The sequence below is a fragment of the Poeciliopsis prolifica genome, unplaced genomic scaffold, assembly GCF_027474105.1.
Source record: "Poeciliopsis prolifica strain line A6 unplaced genomic scaffold, Auburn_PproV2 SCAFFOLD007, whole genome shotgun sequence".
NCBI classification, from domain to species: Eukaryota; Metazoa; Chordata; class Actinopteri; order Cyprinodontiformes; family Poeciliidae; genus Poeciliopsis; species Poeciliopsis prolifica.
This window is the reverse complement of record NW_026562382.1, coordinates 12,524,131-12,540,224: the sequence shown is the minus strand read 5'-3', so window position 1 is coordinate 12,540,224 and position 16,094 is coordinate 12,524,131. Positions and strand designations below refer to the sequence as shown.

Sequence of the window (16,094 nt, the reverse complement as noted above, 5' to 3'; positions counted from 1 at the left end):
ACATCCGCCCCGGCTCCGCGCATGCGCACATCCGCCCCGGCCCCTGCGGGTGGATGTGCCAGGTAGTGATGGTCCGCAGTAGCATCTTCAGCCTGGCTAGCTTTCTGAGAGGACAAGCTGCCGTTTCTTCGCCCTCTCGAAAGCAGACTCTCTCATTGCCGGTGCAGTGAAGTTATTCCAGGCAAACAGGGAAGGAACAGCCCCACTTTTAAGGCGGCTGGTGGTGGATCCGCTCACAAAATCCTCCGGTGTGAAGTGGCGGCTACATACGAAAGTGCTCCCCGTCTTTATGCAAAAGTCCGGACCTTCATCTCTCCGGATCGCCTGGATCCACTGCCTCCGTTGGCCCGGGTCTGTCGGGAACGCATGATAAGGCTGTTTTCTTGCCCCACATGAACAAAAACAACTGAGCCGAGATTGAACCATTTACCTAGCCTTTTAATGCTAACGCTATAGCCACCGGAAGTTGTCCAACCCAACATCCGCTTTCAAACCTGGAAGCGTGAAAAAGGTATATTCTTCATCTGGAAAACGTAACTTTACGCTTTTAACTACTGTTCCCTGAAGGAGAGGAATGAGGCACAACACTTAACTTCCTCCGTACATTTTAGGTTCCCATTATAATTGACCATGGTCGTAGACCCAGGTGAGAAGGGAGCAATATTTGCGCGAGATATTTCAGTAAAATTTACTTTATTATTGGAGACTAATAATGTAAACTTGTCTGTTCATCAATGTCCATAAAACGCCGAGCTGATATCGGAGAAAAACCCAACAACCACAGCCTGGGTGTTAAACATTTCCATCTTTAAACCTTTAAAAGATTAAAATCGGACTATATTTTGCTGAAAATGTGTTGTAAAGTGAAAAAAAAAACCCAACAAAAACAAACATCTGTCCTTGGTAATTGACATATTTTATTAGAATTTACTAAAAATAATAGAACAGAACCTTGACCAATGAATAACTGTGTACAATTACTGTAAGTAAAATCTAACTTTTTGAAAAAAACAGTATGCGTGGCTTCAAGATACGCCTTTATTGAAATGAGATCATAAAAATGACTGTCAATGAAAAAACACTACAGCCCCCTAAAGAAGATATTCAGAGCTAACAAGTCACAGACTGATCAGGTGGCAAGATTCCTGAAATCAAAGTCACAAAATAAAAGTGTAGAGCATTCCCATTAGTTTCCTCATTCAAAGGGCAGCCTGCACAGTCAGGTGAGCCTGCGGGGGGGAATGCGCGTTTGCTGAAGTGTTCAAATAGCAGAAAACAGCGACATGAACAGTTTCAAGGTGCATCCAGCTGTTCCAGTAAAGTTCTTCTTCTCTTCTCCAGCTCTCCTTCACTCAGCTCACTGCCTGATGTGTCCCAGCCACCCTGATCAGAACACACAAGGACTCAGTAAACACTAACCCAAGTATTCACAGCTCCTGTCCAGTTTCTCTCCATTTAAATACACATTGAAAACCAGTGGACAGACAATGCCTTTCAAGCTTCCAGAGGCCGAACCTCAAAAATAAACTAGAATGTATCTGACTGACACTCATGGGACAAAATGGAGAAATGCACGATGGCAATGGGAGAAAACGAGGTGTGTGGGTGTGTCCACTGCACTGACCAGAAGTGAATGATCTAGTCTTTTTTTTTTTTATTCCTCTCACCCTTACCTCAGTGTATGTCCCATTGCCTAGCAACTGCAACGGTCTAAAACCCACGCTGGTAAAAATGGAGGTCGAAATCTTGCTGACTTTTTAATTACATATTTAATCCTTAATTTAACCATTTTTAAATAATCAAATTCTTTTGTTTTACAAAACTTTTATTATAAACACAAAACCCTAACAACACAACCGCTTTACGCTTTTCATTTTTGTACCACCAAATTTAAATATACATATAGCTGAAACTTAAAACTTCCCCCTGCCCACCACCCTCTCCACCAGGAAACATGGTGGTGGCAGCATCATGATGTAGGGATGCCTTTCTTCAGCAGGATCAAGGAACCTGGTCAGGATTGATGAGAATATGGTTGAAGCTAAATGCAGGAAAAGGCTAAAGGAAAACCTAGTGAAAACCTGAACATTTATGTCCGTATCTTCTCTCCGTATAATCTGATTTCTGAATTTGAGCTATGTTGCCAAAAAAACGTCGAAACGAAAAAATGTCCAAGTCTCTAGAAAGCTGTAGACAAACCCAGAAGACCTGTAGACTGTAACTGCATTGGAATATAATTTTAAACAGTTTTGTCTCAGGAGGGGGGCTAGATACATTTACATGCCACACTTTTCAGGTTAAATGTGACAAAATCAAAAGCTCATGTGCTAAGAACTTTTTGACAAGGCACTGTGGAATTAGTGACGTAAATTCACCTCCTCTTTGGCTGCTTTCCTTTTAGGAGATTTCTGTTTAGACTCTGAGCGAGATTTCCCCCGAGTCTTGTCGTTCTCTTTATCCTTCTCTGAATCTCGCTCTCGTTTCCCGTCACGCTCTCTTCCTTTCTTCTCGCCGTCGGAGTCCGGTGAGGCCTGTTTGTCATGGCTATAGTCAATTCACAACAAACTGCACACTCGTTGCAAAAAGCTGCATAGAGCTCTGGTTTACTCACAGACTTGTGACGCCTCTTCTTGCCTTTCTTCTTGTGTTTCTTGGATTTCTTATAGCTTCGCTCTGTTTTGAAGCAGAACATACGAACAGGGCTGCATTTCTTCCACACGGCGATTGAATGATTCACTGAGCCAGGAAAAACACTCACCAGATTCTCCACTAGAAGAGCGCTCAGAGGGAGATTTGGACTGGGACCGCTTCTTCTTCTTGTGGTACTCCTCCTCCTCTGACTCTGACGGCTTCGGCAGCAAATAGAAAGTTTCACAAACTGTTAAATGCGTGTTCAGCACAATTTGTGACTCATTCTTTTTAAGTACTGAGAGCAACTGACTGATCGAGAGCGTGATCGCTTCCTGTGGTGTTTCTTGGACTTCTTTGAATGCTTTTTTGTCTTGGAATGGTGATGCTGGCATTCATGCTGCCAGACAAACAAACAAATGAAGAAAGAAAGGTAAGCATGACTACCATCTGAATGGATAAACTCTTTGCTTTCCTCGTGGTCATGGTGGCAACCTCACCTCCAGGACATGCATGAAATCTTTGAATATCCTCTTCCTCTCTGACTCCAGCGTCACGTCTTCGAAGGCAGCTTCTTTCAGGAATCTTTCTCTGACCTGAAACAAGTCAAATGCCGTCTGTCACGAACCATTAAGCACAATAAAAAAACACTGAACAGGAAATAGAAAATGTTGCCACTAAAAGGGATTTTATTTGCCCATACTTCTTCCCATGAGGCCTCTGGCTCCAGCGGCGGTGTGGCCTGCTTCAGCATGGTTTTGAAAGCTGCTTCTTTCCGCTTCATCTTGCGGGCTTCCTCCTTCTCTCGCTCTCGCTCTCTGGCTTCAGCCTTCTCCAGTAACTGCGCAGAAACAAGTTTAAACATAGTCAATTGTGAATTAGAAAAAAATGATGCAGCGAAACAATTTGACAAGAGACATACAGAAAAACAGTGAGGAATGAGATGCCAGAGGAAGTTGTCTGTTTTTTTGTGTTATATAGAGCTACAGAATAGCATGGCTCTGCCCCTCCCAAACCTGCTGCTGCACTGCTGACTGAAAATATCTCATGTTGCAAAAAATCAATGACATTGTGGGAGACTAAAGAAGTGCCACCTAATCGCTCTTATGAAGAGAGCAGAGAGTCTGATGAATTATTTTGCAGCTTGTGGCTCCATCATCAGCACTTGAAATCTAATGTTATACATCTGAATGTAGTTGAAAAGTGAACAATTGCTTCTTTTGTGTTCAGTAAAAATGTGTAAATGTTGAGATAAAATCATTATTGTACATTGATAACACTGGGTTAGAAAAGTTATATTTTGGAAGTTATCCATTATGTTTTTTCAACTGAATTTTGCACAGCTGAATCCAAAAATGACATCCATTTTTTTCAACCTGGTCAACTTTTTATTCTAATTTGATTTAGATAAATCTGATCTTCTGACTAAATTGATTGCATTTTTATGACATTAACAGTTCATTTTCGTTCATATTTCTCATTCAAAAAAGGTTTTAAGAGAAAAAAAAAAGTTTTCTAACAAAGTGTAATTAAATGTTACAAAATTGGATTTCTGTAAATTTAACTAACGTGGAAAAAAATAGTCGTCAGTGTCCAGAAACAATGAAGCACTATAAGCACAATTACTTTAAGCAGTCATGCATTATGCTTCTGTACTAATTTGCAGAGGTTTTTGATACAACTGGTAAGTGAGTCTTACGCTGTTGAAGGCCAGCTTTATGTTCCCAGCATCCAGAGTAGTGGCTCTCTTGTCTGAGCTGATAACAGATCCAAAGTCATCAAAGCTGGTGTTCACTTCCACCAGGAAGCCTTTATCCTGAGTAAACACAGAGACTCGTGAACAAAACCTCTGAGTTTAACAGTGACGACGTTCCCAAAACAATTCCCCAAACACCCGATTCTGATTTCCTCTGGCTTACCTTGAGGATATCTTTGATGATTCGTTTTTCATCGTGGTAACGGGCCTTCAGGTCTTCCACGTAGAATTTGAAGAGGTCCAAAGGAGTGGAACCTACAGAAAGATACAAGACGGATACAAAACAGTTAGGAAAGAAAAGTAAACATAATAGAGAGAAAGTGGATATTAAACAATTTCAGTAACAATACAATTCAACTCTATCTGTATTTAATTATTAAGTGAAATGAACTGAGTGTATTTCTTCAGTCTATTTCTGTGTTTATGTCTCGTCCACGTGTTGCGCGGCTCTTAGCTCATCGCAGGCGTGTGCAGTCACATGTGATGCGCCCCACTGCCGTACCAGGCTGGCCCAGCATGCCGCTGAAGCGCATGTCAGAGCTCAGGGTCGGGTACATCTCCATCCAGGAGGACATGGAGTGAAGCTGGCCGTGATCATGGAGCTCATCCAGAAATTTCTGTGCAAAAAAAAAAAAAAAAAGACTAATATAAATTTAAGACAGCAACTGTTGGAAGACTAGATGTGATCAGTATGTGACTGAACCGTCTCTTAAGAGCATGGACCGGTACATGCCTGGAAGGACTCTCTGTTCTTGCGCTGCCGTCTCCGCTCCCTGAGGAGAGTCTTCTGCTTGTCTTCTTCCTCCTCCTTCTCCAGAGCTCGTATGTGCTCCTCAAAACAGATGAGGGCGTCCTCTTTATCCATATCTGTCAACGGATAACAACAAAACATGTATTACATTCAGAGTTGAGCCCTCTGCTGCCACACAAACACATTTCTCACATTAACTCTGGATCTGAATCCATGATAGGAAATTGATTTTATTCTCGTACTCTGCAGCTCTTCGTCCTCAGCAAACGTGGGGTTGTCCAGCAGATACTGCTGGGCCTCGGACCAGGTGGTGCGATATGTCACATTAGCCATATTGTCCAGAATGTTCTTCAGAGCTTCCCAGTTCCTCTTCCTCAGCTGCTTGGCTTGTTCCTGCATTTAAAAACAAAACAAGGAAGTATTATCGTTCCAAGTTTGCTTTAAAGTCAAAATGAAAGACTCTTCCGAGTTAAATCAACATTAAATACAATATAATTAGAGGTAATTCTTTAAAGATGGGTGACTCAGAAAAGGATGCATTAGGAATAAAGTCCTAGACCACTGAACCCTATTGAAAACCTCATGGTTATTCCACCAAATATTGATTTCTAAAAAAAAAGCAAATGTTTTAACTCTTCCTGAGTTAAAATATTAGTATTGTTGTTTCTAAATGAATATGAACTTGTTTTCTTTGTATTACCTGATGTCTGAAAGCACTGCATCTTTTTGTAATTTTAACCATTTCTTATTTTCTGCAGATAGCCTGGTAATTTGGAAACATGTCAGTAGTTCATGGAATAAAATAATAATGTTCATTTTACTCAAACATATACCTATAGAAAGTAAAATCAGAGAAACTGATCACTTTAAGTGGTCTCTTATTTTTTCCCCAGCGCTGTATATTCCCATAATCCATTGTTCCACACATAAAAAAACACTTTTATTCCAACTCCGTCCAGGCTGTGGCAGAACCTCGTACTGCTGAATGTTTTATAACGAAGGACGTTTTCAGCGCCTTACCTTCTCTTTCTTCGCCAGGTAGAACAACACGTCTTCGTAGATCTCCAGTCTGTCTCTCTCAGGAACACAGCTCCACACTTCCAGCTCATTAAACATTTGCTCTGCTTTCCTGGGTCACAGACACACACACACACATACACACACACACACATACACACACAGCTGGTTTAGATCATTTTCACACAAGCTCGCCACATGATGGCGATATTTCACCAGCCAATTATATTTTACACTTCTCTGTAAAATAAATAAATAAAAATACCAGATGCACTTCGGAGGAGATTTAAATCTGATTACATATATTTGAATGAACACATAAAACACACAGTTTAGTTCATGTAACTGAAGCTTTTTTTAAGGAAAGCAACTGACTGATTTTATAACGCTGACTTTAAGAAGAGCTAGCACCTCTGACTGGCAACTGTGCAATTAATAAAAGATGAGAAACACACCATCAGAAAGTCCTGCTATCACTCTCAGACTGCCTGTTGTGACTCATCCCAGATTACAAGCTGGTGCCAGCAGAACTCTGAAACCGACTCGCTGTCAAGGTCACCGGCCGACGGTCTGATACGGTGACTTTCACCCATGTGCCAAACCCAAGAATTGACCGACCAGATGCTATAATAACCACCGATGAGTTTAACTGTTAATATTCAAGCTCATTAAAAATACAAAACTTCATACTGCATTTCAAATGTGTCTCTTTGAATATATAACAGAAGAAAGCCAAATTTATTGATACTGATGAAGCTAAAAATAATTTACAATGTTAAAATATATATTAAAATTATTTGGTAATTTTGTACAGGACAAAATGAAGATTAGGATACAAACGCAAACCAAATTCTTCAAACCCAAACTCATCCACAGTGAGGAGCAGCATACCTAAGTCATAGATAACCTTTCATTGATCAGTATAATGAAAATGACAGTCCAGAGCAGCACTGATCAACACACAGTAAAACACATATGTACTCTAAAAATCCCAGCAGCCCCTACTTGTATCTGGTGGTAGACGTCATCTTGTCATGATTCTCCAAGAACCTCTGGAACTTTTCTTTGGACTCTTTGTATTTAATCCTGGCCTCTTCCTTCTCCTCCTTCTCAGTTTGGACTTTGTAGGCATTAAACGCCTGCTTCTTCTCGCTCAGTTTGGGAAGTGCGCTGTTAACAGTGGAGAAAGACAATTAATGTAATAAATTAGTGTTGTGTGAAACATGTCAGCTGTGTACGTCATTTCAGATGTCTTCGTTTATCACCTTATTTGACTCTATGAAGGTTTATTCTGTTGGGCTTACTATGTACAGTTTAATGTGTAGATTATGTAATCCGAACTTTTTCAGATTACATAATCTGAAAAAGTAGTGATTTCTCACTGGAAAGTTCAGTGAGAAATCATAAGCATCTGAGAATCTTCTACCTGTAGCGAGGATCATTGATAATCAGCTTCATGGCTTGTTCCCATGAGGAGTTTGAGGAAACCCCCTAAAATGAAAAGAATACAATGTTATATTGGAGTAAGACACCTGAACCCATATAAAAGGTTCAATTCCACACATTAGAATATTTATTTACTAGGATTTTGACAATTGGAAAATAAATAAATAAAATCAAGATGTTTAGAAAGTTACAACTTATACTACTATGCAAATTGTGGACGTAACAGTTCTCCAGCACACTCACAGACATCTTCAACAACATGGATAGATAGGCCTTTAAAAGTTATTGCTTAAGAAACAAGCTGTAAACACATTCAGCTTGCTTACATATCAAAAAATATTAATGGGAAGTTGAGTGGAAGAAAAAAAAGTGTTTTATTCAGTTTATTAAGGACAGCCTGTTAACAATAGCACTAAAAACTAAGCAGCCATTGTTTTGTGCAAAGGTTTTCTAGCCCACGGTCCAATTCTTGGTCGGACCATTTAGAATAAAAAACTCCCTCCACACATGCACAAATAGGTTGAAATTCTGTAACTATTAACAATATATACATGAAAATGTGTATTAGAGAAAACTAATATCACACAATAACACAGATTTTCCTTCCACTCAACTTTCCTTTGTTTAGTCAAGAGTCTCTGCTTGATTGTGTGAGGCCATTACATGTCATTTCTCCATAAAAAAACTGTTTTATTAGTTTTATATATAAATTTTCTAATAAGCTATATCTTTGTATTGTATTAGCTGCAGCCTAAATTATTCAAATTAGATTGAAAAACTGCACTCTTTGAACTTACCAAGTGAAACAAATTGAGTTTTAAATTATATTCCAATTACTGAAAAGCACCTGTAAACTCATTAATATAGCAACATTATAACTCAAGGAAAATAACCTTTTGGAAATGATGAAAAAAGGACAAAAAGTAATTCCCTAATTGCTTCAAGCTGCTTGTTTAGGAGGTGTGGAGTGGCAATAATTCAAGTAGTGCCACTGATGGCTTATATAAGCGCCCTTTCTTTATAAGCGTGCCTCTCTCTCAGAAAGTGGCTCCTTCATCCATTATGGACTGATTCCACCGCGCCGCTGTCTCGTCACTTGTCACAGTTATTCTAACTCACTGAGGCATGCCACTTTCCCTCACTGTCTTAATCCCAGCCAGCCCCCTCTGCCTGTGATCCAATAAAGCTAATCATAAAGACAGACCCATTAAGATCTGGAAGGAAATGGCAAGCAATCTCAGAGGAGAGCTTTGTGCACAAAATTAAAAAGCACCTAAATATAGCAACAATCGAGGTGGGGCGCGCTTGGCACGCCTTGCTACTTGTAAACAACACGGTCACAGCAACAGGAGGCGAGCTTAACAGACTTCCCAGGGGCTGAAGGGAGGGGGGGGGGGATTAGATTGAGATCAGGATGCAAAGGATGTGACGAGAAACTCATAAAGGCTCGGCAGACAGAGGTAGCTAAACATCTCCCTCTAAGAGGAGAGCTCACGTTTTATGTCACATGTTTCACGCAATTAGAGAGAAAAGAGTGACAGCAAAGCAGCTGTCAGTGGGGAATCTAGAGAAAGGAGACATGGAGGCTTTTCAGAAACCCATAAACCAAAATATAACACTGACTGTTTTCAAATGAGAAAAATTATATTGCAACATCCCACAGAGTATAAATACCATCACGATCATTTGATTTATAATAGCATCTCAATTATGCATGAAATTAACCAGCAGAGTTTCTACAGATTCAAAATTTTATATTTTTCTAAACTCAAGTTTGTAAATTATGTAAAAACAATGCAATGATTTTTTATTAATAACAGAACTTTAGAAAGAGGAAACAAAAACCGACTGTAAACAGCAAAACATGAATAAAATGTTTCAGAAATTATTTTTAAAAAATTATTGCATAATAAAGATCACCATGATCTCCCAGCTGCAACTAAACGCAAGTAAAAAAAATTATGTTAAGAAGGCATTTCAAATGATAGACGGTCTGAGCTGCTACAACTGATTAAAAAAATGACTCTTCCACTGATTGGAAATTCAAGAGCTGCACAATATTAAGAAAATATTTCACTGAAATGCTCTTACTGAAGACAAAAAATGCTGATTACAATTAGCCTACATTTTCCAGACACTTTTCTTTTGTTAACATTAAACAATGTGACCGCGACTCAAGAGCACTTAAAGAGTTATTACAAATGAAACTGTCCATCTCCAACTTATCTTTTAAAGAATAAACAATTCTTCATATGCAATACAGTGGATGCTTCACAAGTGATCCTTAATTTCCTTAAGGTCAAAATAGCGACCTGGTTCCTTGACTCACCTTCTCCTTCAGCAGCTCTTTGAAGGCCTGCTTGGCTTCTTCTTTTGTGTTCCACTTGTAGGTTTTCTTCTGAAGTTCAGGTCGTTCTTCTTCTTTGACTTCGACACTTAAAAACAAATTAGAATGATGATAACATTTGTTACATTGCTTTCATTATTAAAACCACTTAATGACTTTATTTAGAATTAAAAGTGAAATCTTTAAAGATTATTGTGGTTCTCAGTGGATATTACTGTTACACAAGAAAGTGCTTTTAGTTAGTTTGATTTTAGCACTACAAACAAGTCAGGGGGAAAACTGATGCAAAGAGCCCAATTCTCAATGAAAACAAGACCTGAAAAACCAAAGAATAAAATAATACACAAACATTTAAGTAAATTCAAATTAAGAGCTAATGAGGAAAATCTTGGCAAATGTATGACCTAAAATGCAACTGTTCTTTGAAATAGTAAAGAAAATACCTTAAATTTTAGAAAGTATTTTAAAATTTTAAATAACTTTAGTTGATCTGTATATGCCTGAATATTAATAGGTTTCACAAATCATTCTACAAAACGATGCCCTCCAATTCTCCTACTATGTTAATGGCTGCCTTATGTGTAGTAACATAAATCAGATCTATTAAAAAATCTGCAGGTATTGGACTAGTAAAATAGGATTAGAGTATCCTCTAGTAAAGTGAACATAAATAATGTTAGCCAGGGATTTAATATTTACATTAATGCGAGCTTAAAGCGGAGCCAACTGTTGTTTACCTGGGTTTGCTCTCTGCAATGACAGCGCTCTCTGAGGAAGTCACAGGTGCCTCCACAGCCTTGACCTCAGCTGTTTGATGTGCGGTCACCTGGGACTGCTGCTCCTCTGGGACCGCCGCTGCAGTTTCCACCTCCTTTACGGTGGCCGTGGCGGCTGTATTTTTGTCGGCCTGCACTATAGGAGTGGCAGTCGTTCCAGGAGCCGCAATCTCTGTTGTTCTGGAATCAAACCATGATGTTCCGGAATCAAACCAAAACTGCTACTTCAAGAATAAATAACAAGCCTTCACAAGATTAAGACGAAACAAGTATATGCCATGTTATGAACGCCATAATTTAAATTAAAAAAAAATATTCCAACTGCTGCTAAAACAAACATTTTAGCATTTTATGTTATTGTCTTACCATAAAATGTCAATGTGTATTGTTACTTTGATTTTGACACCATAATCAAAATTTTTAAATGAAGATATTGGAAAAGTTAAGAAAACTTCACAATTGGAAGAAATTAAGTTAAGGTTTCTTCCAGCCAGCTGACTGCAAGTGTGCAGCAACAGGTCAGGAAGTGAAAAACTATTCTTGTAAAGAAACTCTGGTGTCTCTAATTTATCCATCGATCCATTATCTGTTCACTCTTATCCCTAGTGGGGTCGGGAGTGGCTGGTGCCTATCTCCAGCTGCGTTCCAGGCGAGAGGCGGGGTACACCCTGGACAGGTCACCAGTCTGTCGCAGGGCAACACAGAAACAAACAGGACAAACTACCATGCACACCTAGGGAGAATTTGGAAAGACCCATTAACCTGACAGTCATGTTTTTGGACTGTGGGAGGAAGTCGGAGTACCCGGAGAGAACCCACACATGCACAGGGAGAATATGCAAACTCTATGCAGAAAGACCCCGGGCCGGGAATTTAACCCAGCAAGGCAAACCCACTGTTGCCTTACTGCAAGGCCACTGTTGCCTTAAGGCACTGTTGCCTTACTGCAAGGCAACAGTGCTACCAACTGCTCCACTGTCCTAATTTAAAGGATTAAATGTTTGAAACCTCGGTATTAGTAACCTGTCTATGTCTTATGAATACCAAATGAAAATTGTTTGGCCACAGAGAGCAAATAATGGATCAAAGAGGAGAAACAGATGGCACACAGAACAACTTACCCACTCTCCTCTGCTTTGATCATAGCTGGAACAGACAAATAAAGAAGCCATTATTAAGTCTGTGCTTCATTTTTAAAGCAAAGTACAAAGAAACGCCCCACACTGATCACTCCACATAACAAGCCAACATATTTTCTTGAAAACATTATCTCTCATCTTTGTACAACAGTGATTCTTGAACTCGTTTATGCTTTTAATAATTTGTTGTACATGCCAGCAGAAGGCTCAGACCGTTCAGATTAACATAAGCTTGAAATACGAGACACCATATTTTTACCCTCCAGATCCTCCAGCTCCTTGGGTTTGGTCCATCTGGACTCCTTTGTCTGGGAGTTGTAATAATAAGGCTTCCCTGTGTCAGACTTGTACTCCTTCCAGGGGCATTTAGACAGCATTTGCTAAAATAAACAATAAAATAAATCATCATCATTATGAGTTTCGGGATCATTTTTATAAGAAGAATGCAATGTTCATCAAAATAACTGAAACAAATGCTTAAAATATCTGCAATTCAATATTTTGGACTGCATGATTTTTATTCATTGAGATGTGCATGTGCATGCAATTTAATGCCCTTTACATTATGATACATTTTAGTAAATGAAACCACATGGAAACGTTTTTCATATTTCAAAAATAGTTGAATCAACATGAAAGGGTAAAAACAACAGTTTTGGCATATACATTGATACATTTATGCTAGAACATGTCTCTTATTATCCAGGTCAACAAGTATTTGATTAGTTAGCAGTCTAATAAAACAGGTTGTGGAACGGTAAAAGTGCATACCTCTGCAGGAGATTTCAGTTCATCCGGTTTCTCCCATGTGGACTGTTTGGTTTCTGTATTGTAATAATATGTTTTCCCATCTAAAGATTTGTGTTCTGTCCACACAGATTTCTACAAAAATAATAAAATATTTAAAGTTAGCCACTTTCAATCAATACATAAAGTTTTTGCGGTTCCTTCATCAAACTTCAAAAACTTTAACAATCTTTTGGATATATTTGTGTGTGCCAACCTTCTTTGGCTGTTCTTCTGCAGGGGATCCATTTGTTGCATTCTGCAGGAATAAAATAAATTGATTAACATTTACTGCTAAAAGAAAATGCAGGAGCAAAAAAGACCAGTCAACACTGTTGAAACTGATGAAGGTGCATATAGAAAAAAACTGTGACAAACGTACAGTTGTTCCAGGTGCAGCTGCAGCAGGGACTGAAAGAGAAATATGTCAGATATCGAGAAATAAGCAAATCAGAACAAAGACATTGATTTGTAAACTGGATCATACCTGTGGTGTCAACACCAGGCTGGAAAAACAAAAGAAGAAAGAATATTATTTACTGCCACAAACATAAACAAAATAAACTAGAAACTTCCTAGAAACTAATATTAAACAACAAAGCGCTCTTTTCTATACATTGAGATTACTGGTAATATCTAATTCAACTAGAGCCAAAAACTTCCAACATGATGACTTATTGTAACCGTAATTATAGATTATGCATTTTTAAGAAATAAGTGTGACATGTGAAACCAGAAGAAATCTGTAAGGAGACAGCTGCTTCTTCATGGCACTGTATGTTGTTTAAATGCTTCACTTGGCATTTTCTGGGTAGCAGGTTATTTCTGAGGTCTGTGAAGCCAACATAAAACGACAGAGAGTGAGACGTACGGGTCCCGTCGGCTGCATGGTTGCAGCTGGAATCCGAGGAGGCAGCATCATTCCCGGGATCATGGGCGGTATCATGCTTGGCATCTAATACAAGAAGAATCATGAAACATTCAGACATTTTTATACTAACACAAATCTTCCAACACAATGAGAGTGTGAGTCTGTCAGCATGAGAGGCTGCTTGTAACTTCAGGGAGAAAGTGAGACTGAAGTTATGTTTGCTGTGCTAATTTAATCGTGTGATAACACAGCTTGTGATCTGTGCGATGCAAATGCACCAAAACTCCATTCCGCTCATTTATTTTCTAAGCTTGTGACTCCTTATGCCGACTTACTTTCTGAAATCACACGTTCTAAATGTTGCCAAGGCAGAAACATACGCTGGCAGAAAAGGGACACATTCGTGAGAACATTTAATAAAAATACTACGTCATAAATAATTGTTGCTAAAATGGTTTAATTTTAGAACAAATATGCAATTTTACTCATTTACACTTTCTTTTAAAAATGGAGTTGGATGATAAGACATCTTTTTATTTGGTGCAACACATGTATTTTCACTGACTGCCTTTGAAAGAAGGAAGAGTTAAATAAAATTTTTAAATTATGATTATATTGATGCAATTTTTAACTCTATTGTTTCATTGCAGCAGAAACATCCAGTTCAGATAGACAAAGTCTTGTATAAGAGATTAACATAAAAACTTACCTGCCCCATTGGTGGAGCAGCCATTGGTGGCATTATGCCTGGTGGCATTATTCCAGGTGGCATTGGAGTCATGCTAGGTCGCTGCCCCATAGGGGGTATTCCCATGGGTGGGAAGTGAGGTGGTATTCCTGGTGGTCCCATCTAGTCAATTAAAGAAACAGAGAGAGATATTGCATTTTTAAACTGTTATAGGTTTTTAACTAGTTTGACAGCTGAAAGAAAAACATAAAAGCTAACTTTTACCAGACTTTTGAAGACTTACATATGGAGGCGGTATGGCTGCAGGGGGGACAGCTGCATAAGGGGCCGCCTGGCTTGGGCCATTATTTGTCTCCGTTGAAGACTGCCATGAATAAAAAACACAACAATAAGTTAGAGAAGTTCTAACTTCAATATATTTTTTTCAGTTTTTCTTCAGTATGAGGTTAAAAAAGAAATAATTTGGTCTGCTGTAGTATTCTAATTTTTGATGATTATGAATATAAATAAGAAAGGCTTGAAAACATCAGTATGTACTATGTAATGTTTACCTCAATGAATTTGGCAACTGAAATAAATGTTCTAATTTATAAAATATGACTGTATAATTATTGGGTATAGGTATATGCTACAATCCACTTTGTGGACAAGTGTTGTGCAAACTGGTACTGGATTTGTCCATAAAGATGGAATTAAAATCTGTGGTATCACTCAATGTCAACTTTTCAGATCACAGACTTTATTTCAAAATGTTAAATAAAGTGCAGACTGATCTATTGCATTTTTTTTTTAGAAATGTTCACGTCTTAATTGTCCATATACGTCATTCCATCATTTACAATAAATTAAGCGAAATACCAAAATGACAAAGGTGTTGAAGTTATAAATTGATAGAAAGCTTAATAACATTTAACATACATAGTAGTGAGGGGAGCTACAATACGAAGACATCCCAAAAGACAAAGTAAAAAATTGTCTTAATGGATATGAGTTAAAGACACAGAAAGCTTTATTCAAAAATAAATCCGATAGCACAAAATCATCGCCATTAAGACTCTTAACACAAATAAATCCACGAAATCCAATTACTATCCTGCTTGTGAACAAATACAAATATTTTAATTTGAATAATTAGCTTCTAGCTAATACAAATGCTAGTATTCTTGACGAATGAGCACAGGCTCCGTCTAACTACTGGAACAGAATGGGTTTATGTAGCAATGAGGTTTACTAAACCAAGCCCAATGCGTTTAAAATAGCAGCTTGTGAATTGGGTTAGAATTGAAAACCAATATTCTGTGTTCACAATGAGAAATGTCCACTACTGGTTCTAACCGCCTCATCTTCACTAAGCGTCGATTCCAGATGATAGTCCATGCTATAGTGGTATGAATGTGCCGCTACATTAGCCTACAGCTAACGCGACATGCTAACTAGCACCAGCCACCTCTGTGCGACTCTTCAAGAAGGGCAAGAGGCGGCTTCCAACCACACAAAGAAAAATGAAAACTGAAGTCATGGATTATTGCTCATTTTTGTCGGCAGCATCACTAATAATTAAAAACTTTTCTTTCAAGCAGGTCCACTCACCATGTTGACGGCAACGTCCAAGGAAATCCAGCACCTATCAATAACGATCACAGTGATTGGTCGAACCGCATTGTGACGCAGAAGCTTGAGGCGGTGGCTTCTGTTGTGTCAGTGCGCGCCAGGAAAACGCATAAAAGCGCAACGACATCATGCATTTAGTTACTCAGTAAATAAATCAAAGAAAATGATGAAACACAAATAAATAAGACAAGTGAATAATGAAGGATATTGTATTCTATTCTATTCTATTCTATTCTTGAAACACTCTAATCTTTGTGCAATTTTTCCAATTTTTATCA

At 38.5% G+C, this 16,094-nt stretch overlaps 1 protein-coding gene across 1 annotated transcript; it reads right to left on the bottom strand.

Annotated features, from left to right (window-relative positions):
- Nucleotides 1–897: 897 nt before the first annotated feature.
- On the bottom strand, nucleotides 898–15,834 carry prpf40a (PRP40 pre-mRNA processing factor 40 homolog A). The gene is made up of 27 exons (XM_055032103.1): nucleotides 15,796–15,834; nucleotides 14,489–14,569; nucleotides 14,227–14,367; nucleotides 13,518–13,601; nucleotides 13,134–13,152; nucleotides 13,029–13,057; nucleotides 12,864–12,905; nucleotides 12,632–12,742; nucleotides 12,120–12,240; nucleotides 11,843–11,867; nucleotides 10,683–10,901; nucleotides 9,928–10,033; nucleotides 7,579–7,643; nucleotides 7,158–7,322; nucleotides 6,156–6,264; nucleotides 5,378–5,528; nucleotides 5,118–5,251; nucleotides 4,887–5,001; nucleotides 4,548–4,639; nucleotides 4,328–4,444; nucleotides 3,332–3,469; nucleotides 3,129–3,224; nucleotides 2,942–3,028; nucleotides 2,759–2,849; nucleotides 2,612–2,673; nucleotides 2,376–2,531; nucleotides 898–1,383 (listed from the first exon to the last, which is right to left on the bottom strand). Exons 1-27 carry the CDS (start codon nucleotides 15,796–15,798, stop codon nucleotides 1,294–1,296), a joined length of 2,649 nt encoding a protein of 882 aa, XP_054888078.1. The 5' UTR covers nucleotides 15,799–15,834; the 3' UTR covers nucleotides 898–1,293.
- Nucleotides 15,835–16,094: the final 260 nt, after the last annotated feature.

Bases quoted from the DNA above. Each gene is read 5' to 3' on its own strand.
- prpf40a (XM_055032103.1), bottom strand. The intron at 12,743-12,863 runs GTTGGCACACAC...TTATTTTTGTAG, and splicing joins CAGAAGAACAGCCAAAGAAG to AAATCTGTGTGGACAGAACA. The intron at 1,384-2,375 runs GTGAATTTACGT...TGTTCTGATCAG, and splicing joins GGAAAGCAGCCAAAGAGGAG to GGTGGCTGGGACACATCAGG.